Raw genomic sequence first — 23,328 nt, 5'->3', positions numbered from 1 at the left:
AAGCACACATATTCTATATATTATATGCCTTCTCATAACCTTTTCATTACTATTCACAATTTATCTTTAAAAAATTGATTGAAATTAATAAAAAGGGTAGTTTAAGAAAAAATAATTTTCAATTTTAGAATGCATAGATGGACAAATCATCAAATAATCCTCCTATATAATCAATTCTCCCAACACCAAATGGCTTTAACTGCAAAAAATGTTATATGTCAAAGACTTCAATGATTCGCAACAGTTGGTCAAGGACAACAGGCATCAATCATCTCGCTGTAAACAAAATTCTAGCCACAAAAGATACTTTTGAGAGCACATATCTCTCGGATGTAGCCCTAGGTTTTCGGAATTTTCGGGTTATTCGGTTAACAAAATCTGATGATACCTAGACTTAAATGAAATGGCATCCAGGAAAAGAAGTGGCCGGCAACCAGTTTGAAAGCCATGTATACAAGATTGGAAAGACATAAATAGCCGCTGAAATCTTCTGTCCTCACCAACCACCAGATCAACCATACTTCCAGGGTTTGTCTCCACTACCTTATTCACAAAATGAGGCAAATGCTTATATCTATTATTACTTGATTGTAATTTGCAATTACATTGTATTTCTTTAACGATTAAAATATAAAAGCTTTCAATTTTGTATAATCTGTACTCTAGGAAGCCTTTGTCAACAGCTCTAAAACAAAAAAATTAGAGTTTTTTCGATCTGAAAAAAAAATAAACAAAATTCAACTGAAACTGAAAATTAAGAAGAAGAAACTTACGAGTTGATCAGGATTACGTGAGAACGCAGAGATCATTTTGGGGCGAGAGAGGATTCTATTGCAGACGCTGTTCCAGGATCGGTTAACACAGGAAGCGAAAGCAAACGATTTAGCCGGCAACCTCAATAGAATGTTATGTAGAAGGTCGTCGTTCATGGAGGCGATGAAAACCATGTCATTCATAGCTGGCTTCTTCTTCGATTTCTCGCTACTTACCTTTGTCATCTCCTTCTTCGTCTGAGAGAGACGCTTCCGCCGCGAGATACAAATTTTTTCCTTTTTTTCTCCGGCGAATTTATTTGGGCTTATTTGTTTGTTAAAAATAAAAGTTACATTGGGCTTTCCCAGAAACGGCCCAATATCCGAAAACGGGTATCGTGAACATGTAATTATACTCCCTCCGTTATTTAATATAAGATTTTTGTTGAAAATATTTGGTTTAAAAAAGATGGATTTTCTCACTTTTCTATATACAATTCTTAATGATAAATTATAGAATTCAAGAAAAATAACTGGGGATGTGCCTTTAGTCAAGTGGTTAAGTCCACTTGACTCCGCCTTCCCACCGGAGTTCGACTCCACTAAGTCGCGTTACCCCGCGTAGTAGGGATTGGCTATGGATCGGGCCTTGTCGATCCAAAGATGTCAAAAAAAAAAAAAAAAAAAAAAAACTAAACATTATTGGTTTAGAGTTGTTGGAAATTATAAATCACAAAAAATAATGTATTTTAATATGTTTGTTTATTATATCTGAAAAACTAGAAAATCCTATAATAAAGAACAGAGGGAGTATTTTTTAATTGAGACCCAAGTATTTCTAGAGAAACACTTTTTGAAACTGAATAGTTCTCAAGTAATAATTATGTAAATTTTGGATCTCTATGCCTTTTAATGTAAGGGTTTTTTTCTGCACGTCTGTAGAAATCATTTCAGTTATCAAAGCGCAACGAAACAAGAATACATAATTGCTAAATTATAAACCAAACTGGATTAAACCAAAATTTGGTTTTTGGTTCACTCAAATATCCTACATTCCGGTACTTAGTCGGTTATCTGTTGTCTATACGGTTCGTAAATTTTGAATTTGTAACTGAAAATTATTCAGACATCGCATTGACAAGACAAAACAAAAGAAGAAACCCACAGAAACTGAGATAAAGCCTTAGAGAAGAAAAATTCAAAAGGGAGCCCATAAGAATTGAGCTAGTAAGAAGGAACAAAAGACGGACCAATTTGGCGTTAATGCTCTTGCTTCCAGCTGCAGCCATGATTATCGATCTGAGAATCGCAGGACGATGATCTTCAGCTCAAAACTCTTTGAGGAAGAAAATTGTTCTTGGAGAGACAGGCTTGGATCCGATTTCTTTTTTTCGACAAATGAAAAAATGTTTTCATTAACCAAAAAGGGCAACCAATCTTCATTTGCCACGTTGCTCTAACATCCGAGCGAAAACACTTCTTCCGGGAGACCCAACATATGCCTTTTATCACTGTTTCATTATTTCTCTATTTTTTTAATACTCTAACACTCGACGACATACACCGTTAATGATGGTCTAACAGAAGTGTTATTATATAGATGTTGAGGCAATTGAAAAGAACTTCTTTTCCTTTATTAAGAATCACTTAAACAATCTACAAGATATGTTTAATCAGATTTACACGACGTTGACACAACTCGTCACTGACCAATTCTTAATCTACCCAAACTCACAACACAGCAACAACTATGCATACACTCTGTTCACTCACCAAGAACCCTAACAGCTTCTAGCCTAGTACTTGAGATTCACAGAGATAGTCTAAACACCCACCTAAACCTAAAGTCTAGACTGCGAATATAAAGGAAGCATCATAGACAACTTTCCTAATCTTCAGATCACACCAAATCTTCTTTCCTTGATTTGATCGTATCTTCAATACACCGAATAACTTGAGCATCACGTTCTGGAAACTTCCAATCACCAATCACTGCTCGCCACGTCATCTTCATTTAATGTCTCGCAGTTTCCCGCATACAGCTCTCTCATGTGCTCCATAGGATCTTCCTGTAGCCCGACATCCATATGTCTTCAATCTCCCCCTTTTTACCTGAATGTGACACCTCAAGCTCCAGAGCTACCTGTCAGGGTTAGTTTGCCAAGATACACACCAAGAAGCACCAATGTATATTTCAAACTCAAAAGAATTCTGAAATAGCATTCATTAGCAAAACAGAAACTGCTGGGGATTCAAGTTTCAACACCCAACAGAAGCAAATACAGAACAGTAGTGCAAAATCTATCAAAGACACACTACACATTTTCTCCCCCTTATTACTAGGCCTAGTCTAAACTAATCAGCCACTAGTCTCCTCATCACTAGGATCCCCAGCAGGATCTCCATTAAAATTACCATATTCTCCCCCTGCTTGAGTGCACATTCATGTAAAAACCAAAAGCCATCAAGTTATGCAAGAAAATCAGATGAAGGAGAACAAACACTTACCATCCAGGCGATGCTTCATCCAAGATAGCTACAGCCAGGAGATCTGCAAGATCATCATGAAGCAAGGTTCTTGATGTCTGAAATGGAGGTGCAGCATTCTAAGCTTCAGCAGTCTCGACCCTGAATACTCCAAGAGAATGAGATAATATATCAGTTGGCAGAGTCAGAACAGCTCTCTGGGAGGACAGCACCATATCTATCAGCAGAAGACGATCAGGCCGCAGAGTAGTCCGATTTGTGCCAGGAATCCAGTACACAAATGTAAGACTGTCAGCACAAGTTTCCAACTCAGCAAGATTGGCATAAAAACTCCTTCACAACCAAGCAGACCTGTAATTGCATCAAAAACTCGAAATTCCAATAAGATACATAAACCGGTTTTAACCGGTGAGATAACCAATTCACCCTTGCTTTGAAATTCGTTTTAACATGCACTATGTACTGTACAGATTGACACTGTTGAGCACAGGAATATCACAGGCAACCACTAAACAACCAGAGGCAGGAAGTGACCATGTCAGAGATCCAAAATTGTTTTTCATGAAACACTTTATTTGAAAATTAAGATCATTTTGGAGTCACTCAGTAAATGTATCACGTCATACCTGTGAACACAGAGTTCCTGAAGTAACATGATATGCACAGGAACAAGCACATCGAACCGAAAACCGGATTCAACCCACCAGCTCAGTGAGGTAGCTATTTCTCTGTTGAGGAGCTTTCACACACACTGCTTCACTCAGACTAGTCTACACATCTGCATACTCAGCCAGAAAACATTCTCAAAACAGCTTTCAGCTCCTTTTTTATTATTTTTTCTCATCAAAAATGTAGGCGAATAGTGGTATCACGGGAAATTTTCCTAACCTCGCTTCCATCTTTGTGTGATCATCCCTTTCGAAGTAAAATAATGAGGTCATAGGAAATTTTCTTACCTCTTTACTCAAAAGAAAATCATTTCATCTTTTCATTCCTTTGTTTTCTTTTTCTTTTCTCTTGTTTTTCAATGACCAAGCTTGATATGCTGAGTGCACAGGAAAGCCATTTCTGTTGAACATCGTCGAAGCCAAGTATGCAGAGCAGCTCTTTTTCTGAGAGAAGTTGCCAATAGGAGGTTTTTCTTGCTGTAGTCAGTACCACATTAACCAAGGGATTAAAAAAAAACTGATGTACTCCTGTGCAGTGATCCTGTTCCAACAATCCCTTAGTGACAAAAACCAGGTCAGTTTTCACAAATACCAAGTGACTTTTGTAAATTTGTGAAAGTGCTCAAATCAAGTGGTTTAGTAAAAATATCAGCCAATTGTTTCTCAGTATCAATACAGAGGATCTCAACAAGTTTCCCTTCAACTAGCTCTCTGATGAAATAGTGCCTAATACCAATGTGCTTAGTGCGAGTGTGATGAACAGGGTTCTTAGTAATATCAATTGCACCTGTAGTATCACAGTTTATCAACAGAATTTCAGAAGTCATACCATAATCCGCAAGCATTTGTTTCATCCATGGCAGTTGAGTACAGCAGCTCCCCATAGCAATGTACTCAGCCTGAGTGGACGACAGGTAGACGCAGTTCTGCTTCTTGCTATGCCAAGCGATCAGGTTGTTTCCCAGAAAGAAACATCCTCCAGATGTGCTTCGTCTGCCATCAAGACATCTTGACCAGTCTGCATCACAGAAACCTGCATTTAGATGGGATACACGTAGACATGCTTGGTAACGGGCACACAGACCAACACTATAACACAGGTCTGGTCTGCTAGTTATCAGATACAGCAGACTTCCGATCATGGCTCTGTAGAGTTTCTGATCAATATCCTGACCATCTTCATCAATCTTGTTCTTGAATATCCACATTGTGCCCACAACATTTATCTGTGCAGGTCGAGATACCAGATCACACACTTCATTTCTGGAAAACTGATTTAGTTCCTCTGTACAAGTACCATACCAGAATTCATCTTCAAGAGCTGCAGCAATATTCTTGGGTTCAACTAAACACACAAACAGGAGTGCTGCAACATTTCTTTGAAGTTAAGCTGAACACCTCTGGTCGTTCTTTCATTCAGATCTCCTATCACATCAGCAGCTGAATGATACTTATGAACAACTAGTTTCTTTGTCGTAGAAGGTACAACAGGTGACTGTGCCTCAGATGATACTTCTCTGTCAGTGAATTTTTCTTCAAGAGCTGTTTCAGGTACGTCTACTGCAGGTGCTTCTGCAAACTCGTCTGCTGTAGGTGCTTCTGGAGACTCGTCTGCTGTAGATGCTTCTGGAGACTCGTATGCTGCAGATTCTTCTATGTACTCGTCTAGCACAGGAGGTAACACAAATCTATTTTTATCATCAAAGACCACATTGACAACATCACCAATTACCTTGGTTCTCTTGTTATACACTCTTTATGCTGAGCTGTTTGTAGAGTATCCCAAGAAAATTCCCTCATCACTTCTAGAGTCGAATTTTCCGAAGTGCTCATTTTCATTAAGAATATAACACACACATCCAAATACACGAAAATGGCTCAGATTCGGATTTTTTCCCTTCCATATCTCGTATGAAGTGGTCTTTGTGCCAGGTTTCACATAAACCCTGTTGACAATGTAGCATGTTGTGCTAACTGCTTCTACCCAGAAACCTTGAGAGATGTTATTACCATGAATCATAGCACGAGCCATTTTCTGCAGTGTTCTGTTTTTCTGTTCAACAATTCCATTCTGCTGAGGTGTTCTGGGTGCTGAATATCGATGTCTGATTCCTTGCGTTTGACAGAACTGTTCAAAGATCTTATTCTGGAATTCTCTTCCATGATCACTTCTTATCTGAATGATCCTTCCCTTTTCATTCTAAAGCTGTAGGGCAAGAATCTTAAAGCTTTCCACTGCTTCAGACTTCTCTCTTAGGAACTGAACCCATGTGTACCTTGAAAAATCATCTACCAACACAAGGATGTACTTCTTCCCATTGATACTTTCCATTTGTACTGGACCCATGAGATCTATATGAATCAGCTCAAGTATTTTTTTAGTTTCAATTTCAAGTACCTTCTTATAATTGACCTTGATCTGCTTTCCTTTGTTACATACATTGCATACAGACTCCAGTTTGTCAGCCAGTTTTGGTACACCTCAAACCACTCCAGCGTTCACAATCTTAATCAGGGTCTGAACGTTCATGTGTCCAAGTCTCTTGTGCCACAGCTCCAGATCATTAACAGACACAGACAAACAGATATCTGATGCCTTCCACATGTAGCAGTTATTGCCTGAGCGCACCCCACACAGTACAGTGTTTCCATTTTCATCAACAGCTTGACAATCAGTCCTAGTGAAGATTACTTTCAGACCATCATCGTACAGCTGACTTATGCTAATCAAATTTTCTTTTAAGCCTTCAACGTAGTACACATTTATCAGTGATGGTTGATCATCACATTCGATGTTTCCTTTGCCTCTTATACGTCCTTTACCACCATCACCAAATGTAACTTTTCCACTGGCCTCTTCTGTGAAGGTTGACAGAACACTTGAATCACCTGTCATGTGTCTTGAGCAGCCACTGTCAAAGTACCAAGGGTTATTTGCAGTTCCATCTGTAGATGTGTAAGCTACCTTTGCAGTGAACTCCTCATCTTTATCAGACTCATCCAGTTGTACAATCGTCACGTTACAGGTCAGACTGATTTCTTCAGATTCAGAGACTGCTTTGTTGTACTGTTTCTCATCATGCTCTGAATCTTTGTTGTATAGGTCTATCTTGCGGACCCAGACTTTACCAAACTTGGATGGTTCAATAAAGCATTTCCGTGCTTGCCACAATTGCTTGATCTTGTCTTGAAACTTATAACAAGACCTTCTGATATGACCTGGTTTTCCACAATAGAAACATTCAAACACTTTTCGACCTCTGTTTGACCTGGTCCACTTCTTTCTGGATGCAGTCTTCATGTATTGTACAGCCGTATTATTGTTTGTACAGCATAGGTTCAACTTCACCATCACTATCTGATTCAGACTCACTGAAGCTCAACAAAGATTTCTCTTTACCTTTCTGTGAACTTGGACATTCTGATTTTACATGACCAAATCCATTACACTCATAGCACTTCAGCTCCTTGCGTCTTGCAACAGGACATTCAGGTCGAGTATGTCCTATACCTCCACACTCGTGACATTTCAGATCACGTTTCCTTCCTGATGATTCGCTCCTTACAGGCCTGCTGCCTGACTTTTCAGCATCACTTCTGTTCCAGCGACTGATCTCTCTTGTGTCCCTGCTGTCTCTTTCCTTACCCTCTTTAACCTGTTTCAAAGCTTTTCCGAAATTTTTGGCCATGAGAGACAGATTGTCTCTGATTTCTTGCAGCAGATCTGGACCCCTTTCTTCATCAGCTTTGACCGCTATTCCTAGGCCTGGGCAAAATACCCGGAACCGAATACCCGAACCGAAAAACCCGAACAATACCCGAACCGAACCCGAACCCGATTTTTAAAAATACCCGAATGGGTCCTAACCTCCTACCCGAAAAAAACCCGAACCGAACCCAAACCGAATACAATACCCAAATGTACCCGAATACAAATATACTCCTAAAAATATTAGTTATTTTTATATTTATAATACCCGAAATACCTAAAATTACAATTATAAATCCGAATATATTAGGTATTTTAGATATTTTTGGTTATATTTGGGTAAAGAGTAACCAATGTATTTTCGAGAAATCGGGTATTTCCGTTAGATTTGGGTATATATGAGTTAAAAACCCGAACCCGACCCGAAGCCGAAAATATTCCGGGTATTTTTGGTTATTTTCGGGTATTTTGCTTTTTTATTAAAATACCCGAACCGACCCGAACCCGAACCGAACCCGAACCAAATTTTTAGAATACCCGAATGGGTCTTGACCCCCTACCCGAATAGACCCGATACCCGAAAAAAAAGAACCGAACCCGAACGGGTACCCGAATGCCCAGACCTAGCTATTCCTTTGTTCTGGTTTCGTTGATCTTCAGCAACTTCCATCTCTTCAGACTTTAGAATCCCAACCAGATCTTCATATTTCAGGGTATCTGTGTTTCCTGAAACTCTCATGATAGCTTTGTGTGCAGCGTATTTCGGTGGTAGGCAACGAAGCATCTTCTTCACCAGCTTTTTCTCCTTGTACGTTTTCCCTAATGATTTTGCTTCGTTTGCAATCCCACTCAGCTTAGAACTGAACTGAACAATTGTTTCTGAAGGATCCATCTTCAGATTTTCAAAGTCTGTAGCCAACTGGTCCAGCCTGGTGCGTTTTACACCAGTGTTGCCCTCATGGGTTTTCTGCAGAATATCCCATATCTGTTTAGCATTCTCACTTCCTTGAACCAGATTGAATTCATCATCATCAAGGCATGAATAGATAGCATTCATAGCCCTTGCATTGAACTTGGATAAATTCTTTTCTGCATCAGTCCAGTTAGCTTTTGGTTTCTTCACTTTCAGACCGTCTTCTGTTGTGCTAAACGGAGGTTCCCAGCCATCTTCAACTGCAGTCCAGGCGTCCTCTCCCTGTCCTCTGATTAACTGCATCATCCGAGTTTTCCAGTGACCGTAGCCTCTGTGATCCAGCATCACCGGTCTGTTGAGTTCTGCCTTCGACATCTCTAATCTGCAGGATCTTAACCTGTATTGAGTTAGTACTCAGGTCGGTCACCCGCTCTGATACCAATTGTTATTATATAGATGTTGAGACAATTGAAAAGAACTTCTTTTCCTTTATTAAGAATCACTTAAACAATCTACAAGATATGTTTAATCAGATTTACATGACGTTGACACAACTCGTCACTGACCAATTCTTAATCTACCCAAACTCACAACACAGCAACAGCTATGCATACACTCTGTTCACTCACCAAGAACCCTAACAGCTTCTAGCCTAGTATTTGAGATTCACAGAGATAGTCTAAACGCCCACCTAAACCTAAAGTCTAGACTGCGAATATAAAGGAAGCGTCATAGACAACTTTCCTAATCTTCATATCACACCAAATCTTCTTTCCTTGATTTGATCGTATCTTCAATACACCGAATAACTTGAGCATCACGTTCTGGTAACTTCCAATCACCAATCACTGCTCGCCACGTCATCTTCATTTAATGTCTCGCAGTTTCCCGCATACAGCTCTCTCCTGTGTTCCACAGGATCTTCCTGTAGCCCGACATCCATATGTCTTCAAGAAGGAGTACAGTATTTTATTTCACCAAACCGGATATTAAAAAACATGAGTATATACCGGTTCTAATCATACCAATTGGGTCTATTAGTTGTGGTTTGACTTCGTCGTTTTGATTTTCTTTTTGTTGTCAACCAACCACCGTGCTCAAAAAAAATCCAGTATATATCGGTGTTGACTGTTGATGAGCTTCGACTTTTAGTATTTACCAAAAATAAATCTGCAAAATTATTAATTACAGGAGTATCTTTTAAGTCATGAATGTACAGTAAAACCTTTATAAATTAATAACCTCTCTAAATTAATAAATTCTTCCGATGCCGAGTTGGGACCAGTGTAAAATATGACATAAATCGATAAATTAATAAGATAATATTTTTTTTGAAAATCTCATGTAAACCTATGGTCCCATCTATATTATAAATTAATAATTGTATAAACTTATCAATATATATGTATGTTTAACTTAATATATATATGATATAAATATATATATATATATGTGTCATATATGAATTACTATGATATATATTTAAAATATATGCAAAAAAATTAATAAAATATGACTATATTATTCAGAAAAAGTTTGTGTTGTTTTTTATACTTAATAATTGCTTCTCTACTTGCAATTGGTTTTAAAAAGATATTGCTTATAAAAAAAATTATTTTTAAATAGAAATTATTAAGAAATTATATTATTAAAATCTCTCTATAAATTAATAATTATTAATTTATAGATAAATTAATACCTTTCTAAATTAATAAAATTTCATGGTCCCAACATTATTAATTTATAGAGTTTTTACTGTATTTAGTTTGACTAGTGTTTTTTATAAAGAAGTTATGACTATTTTATCTGCTAGAGCATTAAATCAAATTCATCATTTGGCTTTTTACTGTCTTACTGGTACCAATAAGATTTAAGGTTAGTATTATTATAATCATATCCAAGTCATACGATAATATTAGCACTTACAGTTTCTGATAATTTTATGTTTATAAAATATCTTTTTTGATAAAGATTTACTTCAAAACCCTATACGAGTATCTTCAAGGACTTTCTCTGTAAATTTCGGGTTTGTAACGTATTTAATTTTATCAAAAAAATGAAACGTGCACTGTAAATTTCTCTGTAAAATTTTATCAAAAAACAAAAACGTATTTCATTTTCACGTGCACTGTAATATATGTGTGAGGAAAACTCATATAAGATGGAGAAAAAAAGAAAAGAAAAGAAAGGTATGTAAGATAGATACTCTTTTTACATGTAAGTCGAGAAAAAGAGAAGAATCCAAGTCGGCAAGGTCCATGTGTAAGCCTCGGGAATACAAATACTTGTCCCACAGTGCGATCCAGAGTTCCTGCTACACACGTGTGAAGTCCTACTTGGCGCCACGTCAGGATTCATTGCATGGGAAATTTGAGGTTGATAACTGATACTAATATCATCTCCATTGCTTGGAGAAGTCTCAACTCGAAGAGGTACGCAGTTACACACGGTGAGATTTGTGGATGTGATTATTAAAGTATTTTTATTTTTATTAGCACTACTGTCTACTAACTACTAGCTAGTGTCTCGCTGATTTTGGAGATGACCGCATTTTTAGATTGAACTTTTATAATACTGTAGTAGTATCTACAAATTCGCTTTTACTGCACTAAACTCGAAAATCGAATATTTTAAATAAACTGTTTTCGGACAGTGAGAATCAAATTCTGAGATCACATACATTACGGTGGAACTAAGACGTTTGCGAATTACACTTGGTTCATCCAAAATTTAGTACAAATATGATGCTGTAATATACTGATATACATGTATATACTTATTATTAGTATAGATATTATAAGATTCGTATATATCAGAGATCAATCAAATATGTTAAGATTAGATTCTCTACCTCTTGTATAAATATGAGACCATATGTGAATAAGAAAGTATCGGTTCATAATCTTTCTATATGGTATCAGAGCACTTCTGATCAAAACCCTAAATTTTTTCTCTTCTTCTTCTCTTCCGCCGCCGATCTCTTGTCTCTCTCTCTCTTTGTCTATAATGGCAATTGAACCTTCAACTCCTTCTTCTTCAACAGAATTGGCTCCAATCTTTAACGCATCTGAACCACAAAAGACTTTGATCTCTCTCAATATATCTAACATCACCAAGCTAACGCAAAACAACTACATCACATGGCGTCTTCAAATTCGTTCTCTTCTTGAAGCCCATGAACTCCACGTCTTCATCGGCGAGGACGATCTGACACCACCACCAACAATCACCATCGACAACACTGCAAATCAAACAAATCCAAAGTTCACAGCTTGGATCCGTCAAGATAAGCTCCTCTTAAGCGCCATACTCGGGTCACTTTCTCTCCCTGTTCAAGCTCTTGTTGCTAGAGCCACCACCACCCGTGGTATGTGGGAAACTCTCCATCGTACGTACGGCAATGCTTCTCGGAGTCACATAAAAATCATCAAAGATCAAATCAAAGCCAGCACCAAAGGAAGCAAATCCATCATCGAATACATGAGAGGCATCCTTGAAAAATCTGACCAACTAGCATTGCTTGGAGCTCCTCTTCCACATGAAGACCTCCTTGAACACATCACTGATGGCCTTGGAGATGACTACAGAGCAGTCACAGAGATGGTGAACGGACGAGACACACCAATCTCAATTGAAGAACTTCATGAGAAGCTCATCAACCGATACTTTCTTATTCACATATGGTCTCATATTTATAGAAGAGGTAGAGAATCTAATCTTAACATAGTTGATTGATCTCTGATATATACGAATCTTATAATATCTATACTAATACTTATATAGTAGTAGTAGGAGTATACAGTATTTTTTTAACAATGCATTTGATTAACTTTGACCAACATAACCAATTAATTATCATCTCTAACTTTTATGTAACGGAAGTTTACTTAAGTTGCTCCTTTACTTTTATGTAACGGATTATTTGATTTTTCATCGATTTCAACCAATAACAAAACCAGCTACTACACTCCTCTTAAATAGAAACATATTCCTAAACTAGTCTCCTCGGTTCGGAATCTTTTAATTGTTAAAAGAGAATTAACCATATGGTTAAAGTATTATAAAAATTACTATATATATATACATGTATATACATTAAAACCAATATGTAAATGCATTAAACGATGTGCTTTATGAATCGAAGGAAATATGTGAAATAATGTCACCATTGTTCTTCCCATTTTAGGGCGAATTTTATAACAGAAGCTCGTTGGTACTTTAGGTTTAGCCGTAGCCATAGGTATTGGTTGTTATCAAGAATGCCGTGTTCACTTCATCATGAACATCTCAAGTTAACAACATGTATTTTATGCCACTAATCAGTTGTATATAAGTTTATTTATTTAAATTTCTGAAAAGAGTAAGAAAAGTGTGCTGGAATTTGTAACAGCGTCACTGTTATTATTTGTCATTTCATTAGAAAGATCATAGATATAACATTGCTTATCTTACCTTTATTTTTACTTCCATTGGTTATCTTATCTCTAATCCATAACAATACAAACTTCTTTTAGCATATGAAAGCAAAAAGTAGTAATAATTAAGATGGAGTTATTTTAAAAAATATATCCAAAACTTGAAAATTTGAAAATATATCCAAAACTTGCAAATACTGTAAAACTTTTTGAAAAAAAATCCTTAAAGTTATTATATTTTACACAAGATAAAATTTTGAATTTGTGTAAATGGAATTTCTTTGATAATTCGGTTTCAAAATGGTAACGTTCGATTTGAATATGTTTAAAATATTAAGTATACAAGTATACAACCATATTCAAACACAAAAATCATCATTATTGAAAGTTTAAGATAAATGAAAAATATATGATCGGACAATCCATTAACTGTCAATCTAGAGAATTAAAATGGTGCTTTGACAGTTTTAACTATATAAAGAAACACAAATTGCGTGAGTATTAGGTCTATTTTGACTGAGAAACAATTAAACGAAGTATTAATTAACTACTAAAATAATAAATCAATAAAATAGTATAAGATTCACGTATAAGTCATGTTTAAAAGGGAATAAAACAAAATATTTTACATTTCTTTTTAGATCTTGAGGTCCACAGTTCCACATTCGTACCAACACCCCAAGTGGTTCTTTAGAGAGAGAGGGCGTGAGAGAGATTTAAAAGTTTCTCTTTGGGCATTACAATTTTTTTGGTGAACATAGAAACACTCAAAACTTAAAACAGAAAAATATGGGAGAGGTTCAAGAAAATCCCAAACTCTCATATCATCTTTTCAAATCTCCATGAATAATAATACTCCCTCTGTTTCAAAACAAGTGTCATTGTAGAGAAATTTTTTTGTTACAAAACAAGTGTCGTTTTCGACTTTCAATGCAAAATTTATTAATTTTAAAGTGCAGTTTATTTTTCTATTGGTTGAAATGTGGTTAGGTGTATAGGTAATTGTGTTTTTGTATAGAAAATATGTAAAATTAATTGTTTTCTTAATTTGTGTGAAAAGTCCAAAGATGACATTTTTTATGAAACAAATGGAGTAATAATAATGATTTTGTTCTAATTAGACTCTATTTTTTTGTTTTGGTTTTAGGAAGAGAAGAAACCAGAAGCAGCAGACAGGGCCGGTCATGGACATAGCCAAATGAAATATTCGCCTAGGACCCCCGATTTTTTAGTTACAAAATAGGCCCCTAATTTTACAAAATACGCCCCTAATTTTGATATCTCTGTGTTTGTATTCTCAGGTCCCCGCAAGGAACTGTTCTAAAAAGTAAAGCAATCTTTAATCAGAAAGCTCCTAAAGTTGCTTCCTTCTCTTCTCGCGGTCCAAATACTATTGCGGTTGATATTCTAAAGGTAAAACATTTTTGTGCTCTTGATTATTTATTTTATTTCCTGGCCTGAGAGACAATGGTTGGTGGTGTGTATTGCAGCCAGATGTAACACCACCAGGAGTGGAGATTCTCGCTGCGTATTCACCTTTGAATTCACCATCTGAGGTATGGTTTGATAAAAGACATGTGAAGTACTCTGTTCTGTCCGGAACTTCGATGGCTTGTCCACACGTTGCAGGCGTGGCTGCGTACATCAAGACTTTTCATCCTGAATGGTCTCCTTCCATGATCCAATCTGCCATCATGACAACTGGTAAACAAGTCATATACATCTTTTACTTTCTTGTCTTGCAAAACTCATATCCAGCTTTTACTATCTTGTCTTGCAAATAACTGTTCATAAACAGTCTATTAATTAATCTTTGCAGCTTGGCGGATGAATGCTACCGGAACCGGGGTTGCATCAACCGAGTTTTCTTATGGAGCAGGACATGTCGACCCAATAGCCGCTCTTAATCCCGGACTCGTATATGAATTAGACAAAACAGACCACATCGTATTACAATCTGAGATTGAAGGAGAGAGACGGTGGAGAGTTTATTAAAACTTTCTTATTTCTTTCCTTAAGGAATAAAAGCTGTACAATGTTCTCTTATATATAAGTATTCTAACTTAACCAAAGAATGAAATTAAGCTATACATTATGCTATACCAACTAAACCGAAGTAAACCAAAACTAAGAGGATCTATACTCCAATAGTCCCCCTCAAGATGAGAATATGTTGAGAATACTCATCTTGGACAATAAATGAGCAAACTGGTAAGGGAATAGAGGTTTAGTAAGGATATCTGCCACTTGATCCTCTGTTTTAACATGAAGCATCTTAAGAAGACCCTTGTCCAGCTTCTCCCGAACTGTATGACAATCGACTTCTATATGTTTGGTGCGTTCATGAAATACAGGGTTAGTGGCTATGTAGATAGCTGCGGTGCTGTCAGAGAACAGAACAGGAACCGCACCAGTGTTAATCTTCAAATCAGAGAGCAAAATAGCTAACCATGATATTTCACATGATGCCAAAGCCAATGCTCTATACTCTGCCTCTGCTGAAGACCGAGAAATAGTAGGCTGCTTCTTGGACCGCCAAGAGATTAAAGAGGAGCCAACAAACATAGAGAATCCTGTTGTTGATCGGCGACTATCTTGACATGAAGCCCAATCAGAATCAGCATATCCTTTAAGAGTGAGGTCAGAGTCCGATGAATAGAACAAACCTTGGCCAATAGTCCCTTTGATATATTGCAGAACCTTATAGACTGCAGTGAGATGTGCAGTCCTTGGAGCTGAGGAAAACTGGCAGAGTTTGTTCACAGCAAAAGTTATATCCGGACGAGTAATCGTCAAATACATAAGTCGTCCCACAAGACTTCTATATTGCTCCTTGTTATCCAAAAGCTCACCATCAGTCTTTGATAACTTGAGATTTGGAATCATAGGAATAGAAGACGGTTTACAAGCTAGCATACCAGTGGATGCAAGTAACTCCAGGGCATACTTTCTTTGACAAATTGATATACCTTCAGATGTTCTTGCTATTTCCAACCCCAAGAAGTATTTGAGAGGACCTAAATCCCTCAGTTTGAAACTAGCTTTTAAAGCATCTGTTAATTGTGTTGCAGCACCTTCTGTTGTGCTTGCAATGACAATGTCATCCACATAAACAAGAATAGCAAGAAAATCAGACCCACTGCACCTGACAAATAAGGTATGATCTCCATGTCCTTTGATAAAACCCATCTTCAACAAACACTCAGAGAACTTCAAAAACCATTGCCTGGAAGCCTGCTTTAAACCATAAATGGATTTCTTAAGGCGACAGACTGCATTCTTGGGAAACAAGTCCCCCTTACTCTTTGCATACCCTTCAGGCAACCTCATATATATATCCTCCTGCAAATCTCCATTTAAGAAAGCATTAGATATGTCAAGCTGAGTCAGAAACCATTTCTTAGAAGCTGAGATTTTCAAAAGCAACTTGACTGTAGCCATTTTAGCAACCGGAGAGAAGGTCTCATTGTAGTCTAAACCCTCTTTCTGAGTCTATCCCTTGGCAACAAGACGCGCTTTGTATCTTTCCAAACTTCCATCAGCAAAAAACTTTAATGTGAAAACCCATTTGCATCCAACCGCTTTCTTTCCCGGAGGTAAACTAGTAACTTCCCAAGTATCCGTATCTTCCATGTATTGAACCAAGTGAAGAGAAAGATCTCCATAAGATTGCCTCAGAATATGATTGAGGGATTGGAATTTGAGTAATATGATTTATGTATGATAGATGAGATGGGGTGATTTGTGAATAAGAGAGAGATGATGAAATGGGATAAGTGATTTCAGTGTTTAGAGAATAACAGTGATAATCTTTGAAATGAGCAGGAAGTTTTCTAGCGCTTTGTGGAGAAATTTGTGTTGATGGAGAAATTTGTGGGGGAGGAGATGAGAAAATGGTACCTGAAGGCAAAGAATCCTTTGGTATGAGCAATTCTGAATGTTTCTCTTTGGCCATGGGAAACACATCTTCACAAAACTTAACATTACGGGAAATGAAAACCCGATGACTTTCCAAATCCATAACCTTATAGCCTTTGTAGCCTGCAGGATAACCCAAGAAGATACAAGCTTTGGACCTAGGCAAGAACTTGTGACGCTGTTTTGGTGAAGTGGAACAATAGCAAAGACAGCCAAAAGTACGTATTTGATCATATAGAGGCTTCTTACCAGTGAGAATCTCAAATGGAGTCCTGTTTGAAAGCATTTGTGATGGTGTTCTATTAATGAGAAACACAGCCGTCAAAATGCAGTCACCCCAAAGAGATATATCCACCTGAGATTGAAACATTAGTGATCTTGCAACATTAAGTATATGTTGGTGTTTTCTTTCAACAACCGAATTCTGTTCAGGTGTCTCGGGACATGAATGATAAGAGACAATGCCTTTAGCCTGATAGAAGTCGGAGAACTTTAATTCTTGTGCATTGTCAGAACGTATAGCCTTTACTTTCGCATTAAACTGATTCTCTACTTGATTGATGAATGCAGGGAAAACAGTTAAAACCTCTGATTTTGATTTGAGCAGATAAACCCAAGTAGCTCTGGAGTGGTCATCTACTATGGTTAAGAAATATTTAAAACCTTCCAAAGTTTCCACTGAAAATGGTCCCCAAATGTCGATATGTAATAACTCAAAAGTTGAATTACATATATTGTTTGAAGAAGGAAAGGACAACTTCTTTTGTTTAGCCAAGTGGCAAACATGACAATAAGATGATCCCTTATTCTTATGCCTAGTAGTCCCCAAAGCCTCTGATATTGCATCCAATCTTGAATAAGACGGATGACCAAGCCTCTTGTGCCATACATTAATGTCCACCACCGCATTGACCAATACTGAAGGAGGAGGAACTGTATCAAGCACATAGAGATTCCCAAGGCGTCTAACTTTTCCAATGATCGATCCCCTGGTTAGATCCTGTATTTCACAACAATGTGGATCAAAAATCACTCTGGAGCCAAGAGAAGTTGTCAAGGAGCTGATACTGATAAGATTCAAGCGGAATTCAGGTATAAACAGAACATTTTGAAGTTGTATGTCTGTAGTAAGCTGAATAGTTCCCACTCCACTGATCTTAACAGTAGGGCCTGTAGGAAGATTCACATAACTCACAATAGAAGTATCAATGGAGATAAATAACTTTCTATCATGAGAGACACGATGAGTAGCACCAGAGTCTACCACCCATGTCTCATTGGAAAGAGTATGTTGAGCAACATTCAGAATTCCAATAAAACAATAGGTAGAAGGAGAAAATGAGATACCAGAGTAATCAACTGCAGCATGAGAAGGACCTGCATCATTTGTAGAAATTATGGAAGAAGGCTGTAACTTATCACTGAAGAAAGCAATGAAATTCTGAAGTTGATCTTTAGACAGGTTACCAATCAAGCTCTCAAGATTGGGATTCTGAGCAACAGGTTGAGGAGATAAAGCAACCTGAGCAGCAATGATAGGTGATTTCTGAAGCTTGTCAGGTATTTTTCCCTTAAAACCTGGTGGATAGCCATGCTTCTTATAGCACCTCTCAGCAATGTGTCCAACTTTGTTGCAGAAAGAGCAGATAGGACGACCCTTATTTGGTCCTTGCTGCACATAGCAAACCATTTGTGGATCACCAGAAGAGTCATCTGTAACAGAAGCAATCTTTGAAACCTGAAAAGCAGCTGGATGAGCAACAACTAGAGAGAAATTCTTCTGACTGTCATCTTGGTCAAGAATGTTGTAAACTTCCACCAAAGAGGGAAGAGCTTTCTTAGCAATTATTTGTCTTCTGACAATTGCATAAGATTCATTCAGACCTGCGAAGAACTTAACAATTTTACCTCTCTCAGCTTTCTGTTGTAGTCTGGCTGCCTTACCACAAGTGCAAGGTTCATCTAAAGCTTCTGCACTATCAAGATGATCCCAAAGGATTTTCAGTTGAGTAAAATAGTCAGACAGAGACATGGTACCCTAACGAAGATCCTGAATCTCCTGTGTGAGATTATACGTGCGTGGTAAGTTGGTCATATGAAATCGACCATAAATATCACTCCATATAGAACTCGCATCACCTATACGCAAGATACTGCGATAGATCGGAGGAGAAACAGTATTTAAAATCCAGGACTTAAACATGCTGTTGCATCTGGACCATACACGAAAATGTTTATCTGATTCTAGAGGACGTGGCAAACTACCATCAATAAAACCAGATTTGTTCTTCGCATCAAGAGCAATAAGCATAGCAGTACTCCAATCATCAAAGTTTGTACCGTCTAAGCGATTAGAAACAAGGATCAAACCTGGATGATCAGCGCTATGCATAAAAAATGGAGAATGCATCGGATCCATCAAATCTGGTAGCGGAACACCTCCGGAAGCTTCAGAAGCATGAGAAACAGCAGCGGTAGGAGAGATCGGAGGAGAAACAACCATACCAGTAGATCGAGACGCTTTTCGTGAGATGGAGCTCGTCGACACCTTCGCACGAGCTGATTTTCGAGTAACGCGAACCCCAGGCACCATCGAAACCTTGATAGAACGATGATGAAGAAGGATCGAAGAAGAAAACAAAGATCAGATCGAAAAACTAGAGGAATTTTGAGCTGGATTGCTCTGATACCATATTACAATCTGAGATTGAAGGAGAGAGACGGTGGAGAGTTTATTAGAAACTTCCTTATTTCTTTCCTTAAGGAATAAAAGCTGTACAATGTTCTCTTATATACAAGTATTCTAACTTAACCAAAGAATGAAATTAAGCTATACATTGTGCTATACCAACTAAACCGAAGTAAACCAAAACTAAGAGGATCTATACTCCAATACATCGCCTTTCTTTGCGGTTTGAACTACTCTTCAAAAACCCTTCAGCTCATCGCCGGTGAAGACGTCACTTGCACTAGAAAGAGCTTACCAAGAAACCTCAAATATCCTTCAATGTCGGCTAAACTTTCGGAATCTAATAGCTCCTTCACCGTGACATTCAACAGACCCTTGACCAACCTTGGTACCCCAAACTCAACATACAAATCAAAGATTGTCATAAATCACGGATCTAAACTCAAAGTCAAGGTCTCCCCAAGTGTTCTATCTATGAAGTCCGTGAAGGAGAAGCAGTCTTTCACAGTGACTGTTTCAGGCAGCAATCTCAACACAAATCTGCCTTCATCTGCAAATCTAATATGGTCTGATGGAAAACATAACGTGAGAAGCCCCATTGTTGTTTATACTTATAGTGGTTAATGACTGATAAAGCATTATCACTTCACCATAATTATCAATCATCATATAATAAAAATCAATATGATAAATTAATGAGAGTAAGAACACAAAAAGTGTTTAGAAAGAATTATAATTAGACTCTCATAAGATTCATTTTCCAAAATACATCGATATATATAGAGAAAGAATAAATGTAAATATTCCAAACTAATATATGATAATCTTCTAGATCCTTCTTGATCTTCATGATTTCCTTATTCTTGGGCTTCTCATCTCGACCGTCGATCTCGGTTAATCTCCGGTTCAACCAATACCCCCGGGCAAGCTCATACGTGGTAACACGTGTGCGATTGGACAAATCTTCAAAATAACGGCTTTATACCTGGCCGTCGGGTCATCATCGACGTTTATACCCGGTCGTAGGGTCAAAGCGGCTACAAAACCCAGCCGTTAGGTCATCGACGTTTATACCCGATCGTAGGGTTCAAAGCGGCTACAAAACCCAGCCGTTAGGTCATCGACGTTTATACCCGATCGTAGGGTTCAAGTAATAAAAAAAACACCTGGATTGCGAGGTTCAGATGTTGCTCGCGATGGAGAGACTAAAAAAAAACAACTCATGAGGGCGAGTAGTTTAATCAAAAGGAGAAGTTAAACTCGCGAGGGCGAGAAAACATCATTGTTCCCGAAACTGATTTTTTTTTTTTTTCTTTGCGGAAGCTAACGTAACGGATCCAAAATCCCTAGAAAGGATCTTGGCTCTGATACCATGATAAATTGATGAGAGTAAGAACACAAAAAGTGTTTAGAAAGAATTATAATTAGACTCTCATAAGATTCATTTTCCAAAATACATCGATATATATAGAGAAAGAATAAATGTAAATATTCCAAACTAATATATGATAATCTTCTAGATCCTTCTTGATCTTCATGATTTCCTTATTCTTGGGCTTCTCATCTCGACCGTCGATCTCGGTTGATCTCCGGTTCAACCAATACAATATTGTTGTTGTTGTTGAGTTTCTTTATTCAAGAATAGTGTTTCAATCTTATTTCACAGTTTCAGAGAGCTCTGCATCTATTTGAATTTAAAACTCATTCATACATCCTAAACACACAAAATTCAATTCAAGCATTCTCATTATAACAATCAAGAATCCTGTTAGATTCAAATTCTAGGTTAAAAGTTTGATAGAGCTAGCAGAAAACTAGCTCAGCGAATTGAAACAATAAAAATCAAAGAAAAATTGCAAAGCTAGGGATGATGCTACCCGGAGAATTTGGCCGAGAAGAAGCTTTCTCATGAAGAGGAAGACGGCGACAATGGAGATCTTGTACCGATCGATGGAGAGACGCGTGGATGCGGGTCCATGGTAAGATTCCAACACCGTCCGCACCAGATGATTTACTCCCGCTTCTCTAATTATAGTTGGTGAGAGCCCATGGTGGGCTCTCACCATTTTTTTAAGATTAAAATTTTCAAATTTATGAGATGAGAGCTTTTGTTAATTTGGGAGAAAGTCCTATGAATTTAGCTCATACACTTGTGTTTATATTAATTAATTGTTGATAATTCACAAGTGTTTATATTATTGTTAAAATCTGAAAAATATTACAATTCATAACATATTAAAGATACAATAATTTCATACATTTGAAAATAAATTTGAAAAAAAAAACGATTAGTTATTCTGTTGATTGTTGCGAAATTTTCTCCATATATGCTCAACCAAATCACTTTTCAATTGTTGATGCATATTTTGATCACGAAGTTGATTTCGCATGCCCATCATATTCTCGATATTTGGAGGTATACCTGTAGAATACGATAAATCGACTTGTGAAGTTTGGTTTCCTTCAACTTGTAGGAATTCTGAAACATCAAACTGAGTGTTGTACCCATCTCGTTCGTCTTCGACTATCATATTGTGCAGTATGATACATGCTTTCATAATATTTCCAATTTTTTCCTTATCCCAAACAAGAGCTGGGTTTTTAATAATGTGAAAGCGAGCTTGCAATACTCCAAATGCACGTTCGACATCTTTACGGGCCGCTTCTTGATGTGTAGCAAATAAAGTGTCTTTCCGAGTTTGTGGTAGTCGAATAGATTGGATAAAAGTCGCCCATTTCGGATAAATACCATCTGTGAGATAGTAAGCTAAATGATACTCCCGGCCATTGACTTTGTAATTCACATTTGGAGCTCGACCTTGTAATATATCATCAAAAATTGGTGATCGATCAAGAATATTTATATCGTTTAAGGTACCTGGAGGTCCAAAAAATGCGTGCCAAATCCAGAGATCTTGTGATGCGACCGCCTCTAAAACGATGGTTGGTTTTCCAGAGCCACGTGTATACTGGCCTTTCCAAGCGGTGGGACAATTCTTCCACTCCCAGTGCATACAATCGAGACTTCCTATCATCCCGGGAAATCCGCGTATCTTTCCAATATTGAGTAGTCTTCTCAGATCTGTGGCTGTAGGTGCTCTTAGATATTCATCTCCGAAGAAAGAAATAATTCCCTCTGTAAAATTCTCCAAGCAAGACATCGCAGTGCTTTCACCCATACGGAGGTATTCGTCAACCGCATCAGACGCATAACCATAAGCAAGCAAACGAATGGCTGCCGTACATTTTTGTATTGGAGAGTGTCCAAACCTTCCTGTGGCATCTCTTCGATGTTGAAAGAACGGGATTTCACTGGAGAGTCGCTCAACAATACGCAAGAACAACGGCTTGTTCATTCGAAAACGGCGGCGAAAAGTTTGAGGTGGAAACATCGCATTATCACTAAAATAATCGTTCCATAAAAGGACGTGCCCTTCTTCGCGTTTTCTATCAAAATAAGCTCGTTTCCTATTTTTCTTTGCAACCTCTTCGCCATTAGACAATTCGACGAACATATTCTCGAATTGTTGATCAAGTGGTTGAGAGTAGCTTTCTTCCATGGCGTCGTCGAATGGAGTACGGGATGAAGAGGCCATATTGTTTGGTAGGTTTAAGTATTAAACAATATAGATATATATAAAAGCTTTGGTGATTGATTGTTTTGTGAAGCAAAAGCTTTGTAGTTGAAGCAAAGAACAATATTAGAAAAGCTTGAGTTGTGAAACATCTAAAGACGATGGATATTATTTATAGCAAAGGCAAAACATAAAGAATAAA

The 23,328-nt window shown here is 37.5% G+C and overlaps 2 protein-coding genes and 1 long non-coding RNA gene across 3 annotated transcripts; 2 read left to right on the top strand and 1 right to left on the bottom strand.

Annotated features, from left to right (window-relative positions):
- Positions 1-194: 194 nt before the first annotated feature.
- On the bottom strand, positions 195-1,020 carry LOC110229699 (F-box/LRR-repeat protein At5g63520-like). Its single transcript, XM_021030415.1, has 2 exons — positions 774-1,020; positions 195-543 (listed from the first exon to the last, which is right to left on the bottom strand). Exons 1-2 carry the CDS (start codon positions 996-998, stop codon positions 361-363), a joined length of 408 nt encoding a protein of 135 aa, XP_020886074.1. The 5' UTR covers positions 999-1,020; the 3' UTR covers positions 195-360.
- On the top strand, positions 433-1,204 carry LOC110229700. Its single transcript, XR_002333083.1, has 2 exons — positions 433-528; positions 785-1,204. It is a non-coding gene; the product is annotated as an uncharacterized LOC110229700 (long non-coding RNA).
- A 9,887-nt stretch (positions 1,205-11,091) lies between these two features.
- On the top strand, positions 11,092-14,992 carry LOC9319616. Its single transcript, XM_021030414.1, has 4 exons — positions 11,092-12,232; positions 14,092-14,357; positions 14,435-14,648; positions 14,764-14,992. Exons 1-2 carry the CDS (start codon positions 11,536-11,538, stop codon positions 14,136-14,138), a joined length of 744 nt encoding a protein of 247 aa, XP_020886073.1. The 5' UTR covers positions 11,092-11,535; the 3' UTR covers positions 14,139-14,357; positions 14,435-14,648; positions 14,764-14,992.
- The last annotated feature ends 8,336 nt before the right edge of the window (positions 14,993-23,328 follow it).

This window comes from Arabidopsis lyrata, assembly GCF_000004255.2.
Source record: "Arabidopsis lyrata subsp. lyrata unplaced genomic scaffold ARALYscaffold_3, whole genome shotgun sequence".
NCBI classification, from domain to species: Eukaryota; Viridiplantae; Streptophyta; class Magnoliopsida; order Brassicales; family Brassicaceae; genus Arabidopsis; species Arabidopsis lyrata.
This window is presented reverse-complemented; position numbering and strand designations above follow the sequence as displayed.

What these genes read in the sequence shown, in the direction of transcription:
- LOC110229699 (XM_021030415.1), bottom strand. Translation starts at nt 998, where the DNA reads ATGACAAAGGTAAGTAGCGAGAAATCGAAGAAGAAGCCAGCTATGAAT. An exon ending in CACGTAATCCTGATCAACTC is followed by an intron (nt 544 to 773) that starts GTAAGTTTCTTC and finishes TTTGTGAATAAG; the next exon opens with GTAGTGGAGACAAACCCTGG.
- LOC9319616 (XM_021030414.1), top strand. Translation starts at nt 11,536, where the DNA reads ATGGCAATTGAACCTTCAACTCCTTCTTCTTCAACAGAATTGGCTCCA. An exon ending in GTCTCATATTTATAGAAGAG is followed by an intron (nt 12,233 to 14,091) that starts GTAGAGAATCTA and finishes TTTTGGTTTTAG; the next exon opens with GAAGAGAAGAAACCAGAAGC.